The 16939-nt window shown below is 32.2% G+C and overlaps 1 protein-coding gene across 8 annotated transcripts in view; it reads left to right on the top strand.

Moving 5' to 3' along the window:
- The window catches only part of ROBO1 (roundabout guidance receptor 1), a 1123873-nt gene that overhangs the window by 1029164 nt on the left and 77770 nt on the right, over positions 1-16939 (top strand). For all 8 annotated transcript variants that reach the window (XM_078452893.2, XM_078452898.2, XM_078452894.2 and 5 more), the window contains 2 exons: positions 10800-10924; positions 14006-14177. In XM_078452893.2, coding sequence (XP_078309019.1) covers positions 10800-10924; positions 14006-14177 — 297 coding nt within the window. The remainder of the gene's footprint in view (positions 1-10799; positions 10925-14005; positions 14178-16939) is intronic.

Genomic DNA, 16939 nt, shown 5'->3' with positions numbered 1-16939 from the left:
AAGGAGGAGGGAGAGGAAGGATCCAGGTTTCTGGCTTTCTAAATTAATTTAGGGAATATTACCATCAAGCTATGCTCCTGAGATCCTGTCTGGTGGTACACACATTGTCATAGATTCCCAAGTAGTTACATTTCCATCTCAGACCCTTTCGTAGACACGTAACTAAGTTGTACCATTTGATAACTGCTTTTCAGACAAGTAGGGCCTTTTGTTTTTAGAAATGGAAGGGAAAGGGGAAAAGTATTAACTTTTTCTGAGCATCTGTGATACATCAGAGGTTGTGCAAGGTACTTTGTATACATGTGGGGGAGAATAATTACTCTATACTCTTCTGTTAAACTTTCAGGTGAACAGATCATCTGTAGCAAGATTTCTCAGCCCTGCACTGGTAACATGTGGGACTGGATCATTCTTTGTTGTGAAAAACTGTCGGGTGCATGATAGGGTGGTTAGCAGCATCCGTGGCCTCTCTCCACTAGATGCCAGTAGCGTCAGCCTTCAATTGTGACAACCACAATTGTCTCCCTGACCAGTGATCCGCAAATAATGTGAGATAGTTGAGTGAGGGGAAAAGTTCATAGTATTTTATGTATCTATTAAACATATTCTAAAAATTCCCCTCTTAATCACTCTATTTTTATGTCTGAAAAGTTGAAAGACATAATGACAGGCTTTTAAGTTAAACTCAATCTTTTCCCCCAAAAGAAATCATACCTGGTATTAAAATATCCTGAATGTTTTTAATTGTTAGAGATATTATCATTCATGAGTATCTATGCATATAATTTCTCCGACATAACAGTGACTGGGTTCTGTCAGTTCAAAGGTTGATAGCTTCATTACTTGAAAATTTGAGTGTTCCTCTATTTTAATAAAAATGTATTTTCTTCCCCAAAGAATCCTGTAACTCATTATTTTACTTCATTCATTCATATTCTTCTGGATGTGGTATTTACAATTCTACGCTGTCAGATTTCTTAATTGAGCCCTGCTATTCAAAAAGCACTATATGGGAGAATGAAAAAAATCACATCAATTTAAAGATTCATTAGAATTGAGTTACTAATGATGAAAACTAGTATCTGTGAATAGCAGAATTCCATATAGCACATTCAAGAAAGCTGTTCTTCTCTGATGTTTACTAATAGGATTGGTTTTACCATAGATATATTTGCTTAACCATGAAATCTTTTATAGCATCATTCTAGGAGTTTAGAGTACTTACATTATTTTAGACCCAAATACCGTGGCAGTCTTCTGTCATTACATTTCAAAATAATTATATAGCCCATCGCTAGTGATGAAGAATCTTAATACTTATATAACTCATAAGGATACACATGAACATATTTATCATGATACTTCAAAAATTGAGAACTTGGTGTGAATATGTCAAAATCTTAATCATATTGTTGTGTTAATTATGCAAATATTTTCTTGGAATTTCTGCTATCTTCTGGATTTATCGTATGAGCTATTTGTATAAAGTAGTTCATCAACTTAAGGTAATATTAACTGAAAAGAATATTTTTGAGGACATTTTCTGGTAGAGTATGTGTTTGTATATACATAATCTGAAGGGATAATATTGGGAATATTTCCCAAAGGGATATATCCATTGTCCTCTTTTGCCTCTGAATTTCCATACTCTTAAAAATCATAGCGTACAAAGCACTCTAAGAGTCAACTAGTCTATTCCTTTACCATACAGGGTTATAGCTAAACTGTTGTGGCCAAATGGAAATAAATCCCATTTTTAAAGACCTCTGGAGACATCACAGTTGGCAACCAATTCATGGTTCAGTGACCTTTACTGTTAACTGCTTCTTTTCTATACTTTCCCTAAGTCACTCATGCTATTATTTAAGCCCATTATCTTCTTCTCTTCTGGCCTAAGTAGTTATCAAGATTGGCTACTCCCTATATTTATTAGACCTAATTTGAAGACTTAAGTATCTTACAGCTACCTTATTTTCTCAAATGGAAAAAAAAAAAAAAAAAAGGAAAAGAGAAAAGAAAAAAAAGAGCCTTTCTCTAGCTTTTGTATATTTTTTCAGACATTTATCATCTGACTCTTGTCTCCTGTATATGACAAGCAGATAGAAGAAATCTTCCCTCCCCCCTCTCTCCTTCCCTCCCCACCACCCTTCCTCCTTCTCTCCTTTCCTCTCCCTCCTTCTTTCTCCCCACTTCCTTCCTCCCTTCCTTCATTGCTTCCATTTTTGCTTCTCTTACCTTCTCATTTATACCTAAAGATTATTGTCTGAACAGTATAATATGCATTTTACAAGATTTTAAAGTAAATAATGGGATCCCTTTGATGTCACATTCAAAAGAGGAAGAAAGTCTCTTATTCTAAGCGTGTGTGTGTGTGTGTGTGTGTGTGTGTGAAAGAGAGAGAGAGAGAGAGAGAGAGAGAGAAAGGCTAAATTATCCCAAACATTTTAGAGTTGTTTTTTTAAGTAAAGTATTAGTCAAGGATATAATATTTGTATGCCTCCAAATATATTAAATTTTAGTTATGTAATTATATAGTTCCCATATATTATATGAATTACATATTTATATAGTATACAAATGTGTATATATTTATATATTAGCATATAAATATATATACACACATATGTATTATATAGTATATAAATATTATATATGTATTGTGTGTATTATATAATATATTTATGTATTATATTTATATATTCTATATTAATTTATATATTATATAAATGTGTATATATATATATATATATATATATATATATCTTAGACTTTATATAACTCCCCTTCATGCCACTCAGAAAATACAGTCTAGCTTGAAACAGTGTGCTTTTTATGTAAACTCAGCCTTGTGTCACATTCTCTAATCTCTCACCCCTTTGCATACTTCCTCCAAAAAAAAAAAAAATTTAGAGATGTTACTGCAGATGGAATATATCATGTGCATGTGTCTCCATGTTTAAAAAATAGCAAGTTTTAATCTCTTAAAATATTTATTTACTTTTCAAGTTTGTTTTACTTCCTACTTAACATATTTACCATAAAAGTAATTGTGTAGAAATATTATTTGTTCTTATTTTTCAAAAGACTATTCTTTTATTCAGTTTATAATGATTTCAGGTGATGAAATCATTAAAAATGACTCACCCTTAATAGATGATCACATTACTTTTTCTTCCAAAACGGTGAATTTTCAAGAGGTTTTAAGCCTACTGTCTTCTTACCTGTTAGTTTTCCATGTTTTTTTAAACTGTAGCTAATTACTCTTAAAAGATTTTTTAGTATCATGAGGAATTACTTTAGAAAGCTTTTAAATGTAGGCAGTAATGGTTTTAGTGGTGATGGTTTTAAGTTAGGCATTTTATGACAGTTTAAACGTAAAATCAAATACATTTTATGTCCTATTGCATATATTTCTCCCCAAACCAGTTAACCAGTAGGAAAATGTATACAGAGACTTGAATTTAGTCGAAAAGCCTGGAAGGCAGTCTTTGGTTAGTCATCTGTGACCTTGAGAAAGGTATTTAACAATTTAAGTTCCCATTTTCTCAGGCAAAAAAGGATAGGGTTAGACTGATAAGTTCTAAGGTCACTTCCAGTGCTAACATTTTACAGTTTTATTGTTTTATTAGAGATAGAGACAGACAGGCTTTTCCTTTCTTAACGAGAAAAGGGAGTTGGGGTAGAGGTGCTCCCAGACTTTAAAGTAGAAAGAAAAGAAGTTGACAAGAGTTAGGGAGTGTAGGAGAGAGGCCGCCCATAAACCACAGACTTCAGAGGATAATGAATGAACATGATTCAAACTACTCTACTTTTCTCTGATTCTTTCTGGACATAACTAACTGGACAATAATGGGCCCTGATTATCGTATGGAAGGTCCCTGCTGTCTGTATGGAAAGAAAATTCTTTGACCTGTCCCTAAGAGAAATATGGAGAAAGGGGAAATCTGGGGGAAAAAAAAAACCAAAAAAACCCAAAACTTAAATTTCTATCATTTATTCTTGAGCAGAGAAAGTTCAGGATGATTACTTATCTCAGGTGAGTAAAGGGGTTTTATATGGAGGATATTAATGGCATTGATTTGTTTATGGAAATTAGAATTAAAAAAAGGTGGGTTAAATTGTGACAGGCAGGTTTTCATTTAGGTAAGAGGCATCATTTCCTGATAATCATGGTTGTTAAAAGCTTAAATGATCATTCAGGATAGGGTCCTCTCAAAAACCTCTGATGCTTTGGAAGCTTCTGTGTTAGATGTTGTTCTTAGATAACTTTATGAACTATTTTCCAATTATCATTTGTTATTGATATGATATGCAAACACATCAACTGGAAGTTCTTGAACATACTGGGTTTTAATTAATGAAAGATTCAACTCCTATGGCTTGATTGCTGGTAAAACTTATAAGCAAGGAAAAGCATTTAAGCGTATAAGCATTTAAATTTTAAATGATCTGCTTCATAGTAATTTTTTTTTGTTTTAACATTAGATATTTTTGAGATGTTTAAGGAATTTTAAATTACTAAAAATATGACTAGAAAATCTTTAAGAATCATTCCTGTAGTCTCTTGACTTTAAATAAGGCTTGATTTTAACTGTATCCATCTAATATTAAATTTATTTTCACAAATCCCGTAAGTTATTTCTACATCGTTTTATTTATTTATTTATTCATTCATTCATTCATTCATTCATTCATTTGGCAAAATTCTATTGCTACTGTTTGTTAGGTTCTCTCTCTTGTAGTTTCTAAATTTTTCTTCCTGTCACTTAAAAGACACTATCTTTAAGGACTCAAAAGTGTTACCAAGTCCTGTCCACTCTGTTTTCAAGTCTAGGTAGCATAGCATGTTGATTATTCCTTGAGTAAATTGAGAAAAAGCTTGTTTGTTTTTTAACTTTTCTTGCCTGGATGCATGAAATATTATGCTTAAAGTTTTTTTTTTCTTTAGAGTGAAAAAGAAAGACAAATTATTTTACTCATTTACTCATGAAAATAAAAAGATGTGTGTTGAAATGTGTTTCTGAGTCACGTTTAAATTTTGTATATGTGACATCACTAGTTGAGAGAACTTTTGTCTCTATTTCGTTTCTTTTTCTTTTTTAAAATTATTTTATATTTTATTTAAAACATACATTTTTATCCTTCTACATGGATTATTGAGCATTCCCATACAGCAAAACCAAAGCAACATAATTCCAGCTTGAAGATATTAGTTCAGACCGTACATTGTGCCAAAATATCCTGAGGTTCCATCAGACACTTGAGCACCCCCAACCCCTTTCTAGTGTGTTGTCTCTTTCCCTCATCGCACAAATTAAGGAAATGTAATTTCAGATTCAACGTCGGAAGTGACTTGAGAAAGCTGTTTATAGTCTGATGGAAGTTGATTGTTTTGTTCTGTTTTGTTATTGTCACTATTTTACAATTGTACCATTTCACAGAAGCAGTGAAATAGTTTCTGTATTTATACTACAGGAATGGGGGCACCTGGGTGGTTCAGTCAGTTGAGTGTCTGACTCTTGATTTCAGCTCAGGTCATAATCCTAGGGTCATGGGATCGAGCCCCACATCAGGCTTCACATTGGGTGTGGAGCCCACTTAAGATTCTCTCTCTCTCTCTCTCTCTCTCTCTCTCTCTCTCTCTTTCTCTCTGTCTCTCTCTCTGTCTCTCTCTTTCTCCCCCAGCCCTGCACCTCTCCGCCATGCTTTATAAAAAAAAATTTAAATAAATTAAATGAAAAAATAAACTATAGGAATGTATATCAAGTCAAATTAATTTGATTTAACTTAAAGACATGGAACTTATTTATTTGAGTAAAATACATTGTTGCTGTGTATGGGGCTATTATGAAAAAGTTTTGCATTTGGCAGTTAATACCTTTGTTTCTAAAAGAATAAAATAAAACAATCATTTTCCAGTATTTAAAAAGTATGTTACTCACGCTTCCTATATTAATATGCCCAGTGTTTCAGCCTTGCAAGCAGGTAATGTCATTATGACTTTATTAGATAGGTTTATAAAGTTTTCTCTGTTTTCATGTGTTCACATTTTTCTGTATCTTCTCAATTAAAATTCTGCAGGAATTTAAGTATAACACCTTTTAGTAACTTTGCTCCTCAACCTACTGTCGGGGACCAGAAGCACTTGAGTGCTTGGTAGAAATGCAGAATCTGAGGCCATACTTCTAACCTATGGAATTATCATTTGTATTTTAAGCAATTCTTAGGGTGATTTATGTGCTTATTCAAGTATGAGAAACACAGATTTAATAGAATATCATTGGCAGCATGAACCTTTTAAAAGTAATCTGGTGGTAGAGTTGTAGGATTTAACACTATTTTGCCTTTGATTAAGATGCTTGATTCCTATTGTAAGTAGCATTAGCAGTTAATATTTATTGTGTTTTTAAACTCATTACGTATGTAGTTATCTAACCCTGTCATCTGATAGCAAAATGTAGTCATTGAAAAGTGTTTTAGAATTGTATAGATATCATCCATTGTAGCTCTGTCATTTAATCATAGTAGAGATTTTAAGATTCATTTCTATTTCTCTTAAATTATTCATGATTATACTTAAAATGCTAACAAATATTCATTCATGGATCTTATGAGCCAGATATTAATGTGTTCTTTATTTTACATTAAAAGAAGTATCATTGTTAAGTCAAATCTTATTACTTTTTCTGTTTCGTTTCTGTTTATTTTTATTTCATGTTTTCTTTTTTTTTTGTTTTGTTTTAGTTGGGTCTGGTAAGTTGACATTTTATTGGCCATCTCCTAATCACCGTGTCACTGTGACTGGAACTTCTCTTCCCCTTTCCATCCATACCCTTCCATGTCCTTCAACCAATCAGCCTCCATGTTTCACTTGTCATTGGCCACAAAGACAGACTGCACAGAATAAAGTCTGCAGGAAGTATGGGTAACTGTGACAAAGAGTAAAGGTAATGGGGTTGCTAACCTTATGTCTTGTTAAATGATGTGTGATCTGCATTCTTTTGTTTTTTTCTGTCCTTAATTGCGTGATAAAATAAGTGATAGGACTATATCGTAGTTAAGTACTGTTTCAATTTATATCTCATGAGATAAACAAACAAAGAGAGGTGCCCAGAGAACAATGTGGGGTGTTTGTTTGGTCCAAAATATGTTTATAAGTTCATGTCTGTCTATCTAAGCTTTTGTAACTATTGTTCAGTAATTGTCATTAGGAGTCCTCTTGGTGAATAACCTTGCACTTAGGGCTGTTCGCACTCATTTCCATTTCTTTGTGTCAGATTCATTTCATTTTATGTAAGAAATAATTGCATGATGCTTCTAAAATGTATTAAACTTCTCACTGATAAACTTGGCCTCATATATGTAGTCATTACATTTCCAAGTCCTCTCATGATCAGCATGTTGGGGAAGGTACACTCACCCTTTAAAAATGCTGGAAAACCATTTTTGGAGTTTTACATGAGGATGCTAAGTATTATGCCAGGGAATAATTTGGCCTAAGGAAAGATTCCTATTTTTTAAGTTAAAAAGCTACATAAATATTATAAAGGTGTTCATACTAACACAGATAGGATGGATTGTTCAATAATGGTGATGTACTAAGGGGCTATTTGAAAGAAATACCTTTCTATATGCTACTGTATATACAAAAATGTATACGGATTAATATTTAAACATAAAAAACTAAAGACAAAAGTATAGGATGAAAATGGACGTGAATGTTTACATAATTTATTACTTATGTAATCTATATTATGTAATTTTATTGATAGAATAACAAAAATGCTTAACCAGATTAGAACAATTGTCAACAAAATGGAAAAATATATCTACAACACATATGAAAAATGGATGAAATTTTCACCTAACAATAGTTCTTAAAAATAAAAAAGATGAGCATAGGAACACAATATTCCCAAAAAATAGGATATCAGTGACAAGGTAATGTGAACATAAATGTCTAATCTCACTAATACACAAAGGCAAATTGGTAGGAAATTTCATTCTCAGTTTGGCAAAGATGTTAATGTTCAGTGTTTGGGAGGTTTGGGAGGAAAATGCCCTATAGGAGGATTGTCGGTTGAAATAACCTTGAATATAATTGGGAAGGATGTTATTGTCACTATTGTTTTTAATAGTGAAAATTAGAAACAAATCCAAATTTAAAAGCAATAGATTGATTAAATAATTTAAGGTAAATTTGTATATGGATTATTAAAGAGTTATTGAAGTGATATTTTAGAAGAATATTTTAAAACACTATGGTCCACTTTGCATGGTTGAATTATGGGTAGTTTTCTTTTTTTCTTTGCTTGTTTGATTTTCTAAATTTCCAATACTGACCATATATGACATTAGTAACATGGTTCTGTAGTTTTAATTATAACAAGTTAGAATGTAGCCTTTGAAAAATATTCCAGCATTCCATCATAAACTTCAAGTAGATGGATGCGATGAATGGCCTTCTCAGTCTAGATAGGTGATGATGATAGATAGATTGATAGATAGAGGCGTATGTAATCCATTTAAATTTTTCATGGAGATATAATTACATCTCAGATTCAACATACATGTAGAAAAGGATTTTTTAAAGTTATATTTCTAGGACATATCTTGGGGCTGATGTCACTGTTGATGTTGGCTCGAGAATGTGCCTGCAAAATATAGTAAATTCATTTCCAGGCAGATATCCTGTGTGGAAGGATGGCTGCAGGATAAATGTAGTTAGCATAAGGGTTTGTATCCCTGGTTCCCAAATAAGTCTTTGAGGTTTGAGGAGAGCTGGCATTTTATAAAAGAAACATGGGTTCTGGCACACGTTATTAGACATGCTTCTGAGATTTAGGAAAGAGACCACCCGAAGTTTATACTTCTCTGAGTGGTTTGAACATTTATATTTTCCTACTCAAATTCCCTACATATTGGAAAGTCATATTCTCCCACTCATTTAATTAATCATTTTTTTCTTTTATTGAAATAAACCAAACTCTCTTCTGGATTTAGTTTATTACCTAGTCAATCCTTTGAATTTTTTGATCTGATTTCTACCTCAATTATTGCAGCCCTTAGCTAAGGAATCAAATGCTCCTGTATGGATATGTATGGAGGACAATCCCCAAGAAATGATACACATGTCTGTTATTATACCTGGATAATGATAGTGTTTGCTAAATTCATGAGTAAACCACTCAATTACAATCAGAGTTAAAAAAAATTATAAGGTAGAACTTCAGTGTTACCAAATTGAACCTAAACTGTATCTCCTAACTTTGTATTTTCTTCCCTATAAGTTATAGGACATTTGAAGGCATTTGACCTGATTTTTCTGGTCTCCTATAATTTTCTAGTTAAATGGTATAATTTCTACTAAACCTCAATTAAAAATAAAAAGGGAGTATGGAAGAAATCACACTAATCTAGAAGTTAGGAGATCTAATTGCTTTCTTAAGTTTTGCCACCATGCAATCTTCAGCAAGTTCTGTTATATATCTCTCTTAAAAAAAAAAAAAAGAGGTTTTTACTTCAAATGAGAGATTTACAAATTTATATATAATATATATTATAAACATTTGTTTATATGTCTTAGATGCAATCGCCTAGAATGTATTTATGGAGAGAAAATTACCTTTTTCAAATCCTTGACTTCATTAACAAAGAAGTCATGTTCTTGTAAGCAGTGTAGCATTTGTGGACATAATCTGAATATAATTTTCAATTCATTTTCACTTGAAGGCATTATCCTAAGTGACTGATATAAGTAACTAAAAGTACCTTTAAAGAAGAGGTTTAAAAAAATGGAACAGTCTTAAAAAGTGGATTAGAAGAACCCTATCCTGTATAAACTGTTAAATGTCTGGCTTGAAATGTTCACTTCAATTTGAACTGAGACAAGAGAGGAGAATAATTAGGTGTTTCAGACAGCTGATAAGAAATGAATTTGAAAAGTGTAAACAGTAGGTAAAAAGACTTACATTCAGTGCGTATTTTTCTAAGCATAAAGCACGGCCCCCAAAACAGCTTTTTTCTCTCCCCCAAGAAGTGACTCCATCAGCACACCTAGTGTTTTCAGCTGCCGTTGCTCTCAATGTAACTGACACAATTTTCTGACACTCTATTTACTGCTGGATGAAGTGGCCATTTAAAGTCTGTATAAATCAAACAGTTTGGACAAAGCTGGCAGTATTTATAATGTCAGGATGAGCAGATGTTTCAAATTTGCCCTCATTTCCATATATATTCTGTTTGAACATGCCCTTGCCTATGTAAATGAAGGAGGCATTTGACTCAACTATTGCTTTAAATTCATTTCCATTCAAGTAATTGGACTGAAGATTCTAAGTGGTTATAATTTCCATGGTAGCATTTCAGGAGCTTTTGAGTTAAATTAAAGTAATTTTAGGGCCTGCTTACGTCAGGAGGTCCTTGTGTATATGATTAAAGTCCATTCAGCTTTAAGCAGCTCTAAATGAGAAAAGATACTCGTTCGTACACATTTCAGGTATACATTGAATGTAAAGGGTCAAATTGCAACTCAAGAATTCTTTTTAATGTGGAGGTTAATCTTAGAAGGTCAACCAATAAAAAAAAAGAAAACTGCTTCACAAAAAATCTCTATTCTCTTCTATAAATATGCCCTTAACACTTTAACTTCGATTAAATTAAGGATGAGAATGGGTACATGTTATAGTGCATAATGAATCATGTAAAATAATGGCAGCACTTGGGATATCAGCAAATTGTCTCCATTAGGATAATAACTACATGTTTTGATTTTGTGTAATTTGTTTCATCTCCTTTAGAACCTCCACATTTTGTTGTGAAACCCCGTGACCAGGTTGTTGCTTTGGGGCGAACTGTAACTTTTCAGTGTGAAGCAACTGGAAATCCTCAACCAGCTATTTTTTGGAGACGAGAGGGGAGTCAGGTAAGACCTTGTTCTATATTTCAGTCAGCTAAGGTGGGTGCCTGAAATGTAAGAAAAACCAAAGCATTATTTAGTTATACAGTTGTTGTTTTAAGAGAACTGAAAATTCTCTGAATACCCTAGAAGATGTCAACAATGAAAGAAAAGAAAAAAAAAATTCACTTATTGTTGTAATTCTAAAAGCAATTTTCCTGGGGTGCCTGAGTGGCTCAGTCGGTTAAACGTCAGACTTTGGCTCAGGTCATGATCTCACAGTTTGTGGGTTTGAGCCCCATGTCGGGCTCTGTGCTAATAGCTCAGAACCTGGAGTCTGCTTCAGGTTCTCTGTCTCCTTCTCTCTCTGTCCTTCCCCTGCTCATGCTGTGTCTCCCTCTCTCTCTCAAAAATAAATAAACATTAAAAAAAAGCCTATTTTCCTGCCTAGTTTTGGTACATAGGGTGATATATAGCATGGTAATTATCATATATAATTTATCTTTACTTCCAATTTAGCCAAATTAAACAAAAAAAAACCTGTACTTTTTCTCAGTGTAATTTAATTAATTATCATTTCTATTATTCAGATATCTGTAATTATATGTTAACAGAGATTTACATACATTTCAAACAGATGGCAATTATTCAGTGCAATTTCTCTGAAAACGTCAGGATTCTCAACTGTCTTCTTCACTTCTTTATGTATGTTTATGTGTGTGTGTGTATATAGATACATATATACATAAATATCAACTATATATATCAATTTTTGCATGTCAAAGATTCATCAAACCATGTGTTAGTCTGTTTAATATAGATGTCATGTTAAATACAGTTCAGTGTATTCTAATTCTTTGAAAACTATCATCTGATTGCGATTTGCTATCTAATCCCATTCTCTAAACATTTATAAACCAGAATTTTCTATATACATTGAACTAAAATGTAAAATTCTATGCTGTTACAAATTCTAAGTTCACGATTAGGCTTCACCTTAATAAAAAGGAAATTTTGAAATAATTTCACATTAAAAATAATAGGAAACTTTAAAATAGCTTTTAAACCTAAGTCTTCTTTTTCTTATCTCTTATTGACTTGCCTTCTTCAACAAAATAAGCATTTGCCATTGCTTGTTTCTGATACTTATAAAAAAGATTCTCATTCATTTTTTAATACAGTTATTCCTAGCTTCTTTTATTTTTTGCTTAACTCAATCTTGGGTGAGTTGTTTCATGGTCTTGCTTCTATTGTGTTCATATGAAGTAACATATAGGTAGTTTACTGACTGCACTCACTAATCTTTCATAGGCAATGTAACAAGTTCGCTTTTGTTTTCACTTTGGTAGGCAAATATTAAGTTGATTATGGTATATAGACCCATCATTTGAGTTACAGTACCTTTTGTTGTTTCTAACACATTCCATTTGGCCTCGAAGAACAACTTTGCTGATAGCAAATTACATCAAAAAAAAAAAAAAAAAAAGAAAAATTTTGTAGAGCAGAAAGAATTGAAAGCATATTATATAAGAAAATCTATATAGTAAATCCACTAGAACTTCTTCTTAACAGAGTAGAATTCTAATGACTCATTTAGTTATTTAAATAAATTATTCATTAAGTTATGTAAACTCTATCAAATTTTGAAATGATTTTGACTTGGTTTGGTTTAGTTTAATGATACAACTTGCTAAAAAAAATTAAAATAAAAAAATACAACTTACTTTTTCCTAAAATTTTGTCACTGGACATATATTCATGAAATAGTACATAAGCCTTTATAAAATTATATATTTTAAGAGGCAGTGAAACTTTTATTCATTTAATTTTTTTCATGTTTATTTATTTTGAGATGGCGGGGGCGGGGGGGGTGTGTGCATGAGTGGGGGAAGAGCAGAGAGAGAGGGAGAGAGAATTCCAAGCAAGCCTCACACCATCAGTGCAGAGCCCCACGCAGGGCTCAATCTCATGGAAAGGAGAGATCATGACCTGAGCTGAAATCATGAGTCAGACACTTAACTGATTGAGCTGTCCAAGGCAATTAAACTTGTAAAAAGGAACAACTTTATTTGGTTAGAAGAAATCTGGACTTTATTTCATGAAGTGTTAATTTCCCATGAAATATATATACTCTCTCTAACAGGGGAACAAACTTTGAGATTCATAGGGAGAAATTCGTACCATAAAATAACATCACATCTTGTGTTGACTTTGTATATAAGATGAATTTCTACAGAAATAAAACTCCATTATGAATTCTTAAATTTAATATTTGAATTTCAAAATGATCCATAATGGATATCTAAGAGGAGAAGTAAGAAACTATTTACAGTTTGATAAAAGTTACTGAACTTTTATAATGGACAGATAACAGAGATACTTTTTCTGGTGCCAAAAAAGTTTCTTTGAACTTAATGTGTCAGAATGTGCTTAAATTTTAATTTTGTTTGTATATTAAAGGATTTATTGTTTATAGTCCTAATAGTCATACATATATAAAGCAAAGCTCTGACTTTGTTTTTTTTTTTTAATTTTTTTTAACGTTTTATTTATTTTTGAGACAGAGAGAGACAGAGCATGAACAGGGGAGGGGCAGAGAGAGAGGGAGACACAGAATCAGAAGCAGGCTCCAGGCTCTGAGCCATCAGCCCAGAGCCCGACGCGGGGCTCGAACTCACGGACCGCGAGATCATGACCTGAGCTGAAGTCGGCTGCTTAACCGACTGAGCCACCCAGGCGCCCCTGACTTTGTTTTGATTAACATGTAAAAGTTTTAGCTCTGTTGATACCTACTACTTTTATATTTAGTATTATTTGAAATTGATCATTATAAAAGCACCTATCAACATTTTGAATTTATTTAAATTTTAAAATGATCCTATTTAAGGCTAGGTCATTAAACTTGGTGTCTATATATGTGTGTACATCTACATATGTCGGTATGTGATTAAAGAATATTTAGCTCATTTGTGTATATATTGTGTGGTATGCATGTGTATGTGTATGCATTTATATACCTGTTTATAAATATTTATGTATATATGCCAAAATATTAGAACCTGGCAATTAATCTATTGTTATTCTTTCCTCCCAAATACTGGGTTCTAGAATCTGCTTTTCTCATATCAGCCACCACAGTCAACCAGCCGTTTTTCAGTCTCCCAGACTGGTGATCTCACTATCACTAACGTCCAGCGATCTGATGTTGGTTATTATATCTGCCAGACTTTAAATGTTGCTGGAAGTATCATCACAAAAGCATATTTGGAAGTAACTGATGGTAAAGTAGAGTATTTTATTTTAAAATATTAAAGTTTGGTTTATGATCTAAAAAGTGTGCCAGTAAATGTGTTTATTTTCTACTGTATATTCTTTCTGATGGCACTTTTGGTGTGAAGCTAAAAAGGATGTCATTACAATGACGAAGTCTAAAATTATTTTTTTTTTATTATTTTTTCAACATTTATTTATTATTGAGAGACAGAGAGACACAGAGAGTGAGCAGGGGAGGGGTTGAGAGAGGGGGAGACACAGAATCTGAAATAGGCTCCAGGCTCTGAGCTGTCAGCACAGAGCCCGATACGGGGTTTGAACCCACAAACTGTGAGATCATGACCTGACCCGAAGCCCGGTCACCCAACCAACTGAGCCACCCAGGTGCCCCTAAAATTATTCTTATTTTAACTTGGCATATACTATAAATTTCTAGCACCAAGTCATGTCCATAAAAGCATAACAATTAAACAAGAAGTTTATAGTGAATAGCTGTGCATAGGAATGTTTCCTTGTTTTAGAAAATAAAGTTATTGTTAAATCTCTTAGTGTAAAATATCGTCTTTTCCCCTCTAAATTAAGGAGATAAAATGAATTGCTGATAAGTCCAACTCACAATTCATTATAATGAACAAGTTTTCTTCAATAATTTGATTTTGTCCTGTTTTTCAATTCCCTTAAACCTGATCAATTAATGCCAAGTACATTTTGAAGACACCTTGATGGCGAAAATCCTCACACTGTAAGATGGAGACTAGTAATAATTTGAGAAAAAAGAAAAAATTGTATACAGATAAATATATACATATATATATACACATCTGTGTATATACATATATACCTAAATATATACATATTTATAATATAAATATAAATATACATATATACATAGATATAATATTCTTTTATTGCTGTATAGTATTCTATTATATAAATAGCTCACAATTTGTGTACTCCTCTATTGATGGATTGCTTTCAGTTTAGGGCTTTTATTAGTTAATAAAGCTAAATATCCCTGTACAAGTCTGTAGATGGGCATTTGCACTCAATTATCTTGGTTTGCCTTTTGGCAGATGAATATACCTATTTTTTTTCATTTTCTCATATATTCCAGATATAAGCTTTTATCAAATATGTGTTATAAATACTTAGTTTTAGTAATTTCCCTAATGATTTTAAGGCTTAAATAACCAATTTTAATTAGGACCAATGTATTATTTTTCTTTTTTAGTTGGTGCTTTTAATTTTCTATTCTACCTCGAGGTCATGTACACATTCGTTCTCCTATGTCTCTTTTTAGAAGTTTTATTGTCTATACTTCTAAGATTGGAGTTCTTAATCCATTTTTATTCTTATTTTTTTTGCATGTGGTATAAAACAAGGGTCAAAATTCCTTTCCCCCCATGTGGATACTAATTGTTCCAGCATCATTTATGGAAAACTCAGTGTTTTCCTCACTGAATTACATTTTAATCATAATTCAGATGAACATAAGTGTATGGGCCTGCTTTTATTCTCTCTATTATATTCTGTTTATATTATGCCAGTATGTATGGTCTTAATTATTTTAGCTTTATAGTAAGTCTTATAAATGGGTAATGTAAGTGTCCTACTTTTTGTTTTGTTTTGTTTTGTTTTGGGTTGGCTACTAGAGGTTCTCTGCATCTTCTTATAAATTTTAAAATTGTCAATTTTTACACACACACACACACACACACATGCACACACACCGTAAACAAAAACAACAAATGTGAGATTTTAATTTTGATTTCACTTAAATTACTGAACAGTTTAAGAAAAATTAACATCTTAACAATCTTAGTCTTCTAATTTAGGGAAATGGTATAAATTCCACATATATATGTCGCAATTTAGTTAAATCTTTAATTCTCTCAATAGTGTTTTACGCTTTTCAGGGTATAGATCTTCCCTATATTTTGACAGACTTATACCTAGGATATTTGATGATTTTTGATGTGACTGCATATATATATGCATATAACTTTCATTATTGTATTGTTTGAGGCAAGATGTGCAATTGATTCTTTGTATGTTAACCCTGTATCCAGCAACTTTCTAAATACACTCATATATAATAGTTTATATGTAGCTTATTTTGAAATTTCTATGAACCAAACTGTGTCAACTGCAAATGAAACAGGTTTACTTCTTCTTTCCAATACTTATGCTTTCTATTTCTCTTACTTGTCCTGCATTGTCTGTGCTCTACAGTATAATGAATAGAATTGGTGATAGTGGAAATATTTTTCTTGATCCTAACCTCAGAGGAGAAGTAAGTGTAATGTTAGCTAAGATTTTAAAGATAGCATTTTGAAATTAAAAAAAAAAAATCTGGAGGATATTTTTAACACATTAATCTGATTAATTTGTTTCTTAGTACTCTCAGGATAAAGTTTATATTAGTTCATATGCTTTACAATTTATCTGCAGCCTCAGCTGTGAATACTGTATCTGCTCACCTGCCCTCATTTTATTGTGTTTCCTATGTATTTCTTTTATCTGAAGACTTCTGCATATGTTGTTTCTACTGGCTTGAAATTTCACTTACTTCAAGAAGCATTCCCTAACTCCTCAAACATGAGCATTCTTCACCCTGTCATCTATACAAAGATTACATACCTTCCTGCGTTCTGTATTTATTTTTTTGTATTCTTCATTAGAAATTAAGTTCTATGAGAGCAGGACCCTGTCTGTCCAATAAATATATACTCAGTATCATACTACCAAAGTCTGGCACATAATACATAC

The sequence above is a fragment of the Panthera onca genome, chromosome C2, assembly GCF_046562875.1.
Source record: "Panthera onca isolate mPanOnc1 chromosome C2, mPanOnc1 haplotype 2, whole genome shotgun sequence".
In the NCBI taxonomy this organism is placed as follows: Eukaryota; Metazoa; Chordata; class Mammalia; order Carnivora; family Felidae; genus Panthera; species Panthera onca.
Note: the sequence above shows the minus strand (reverse complement) of the source record. Positions and strands in the feature narration are given on the sequence as shown.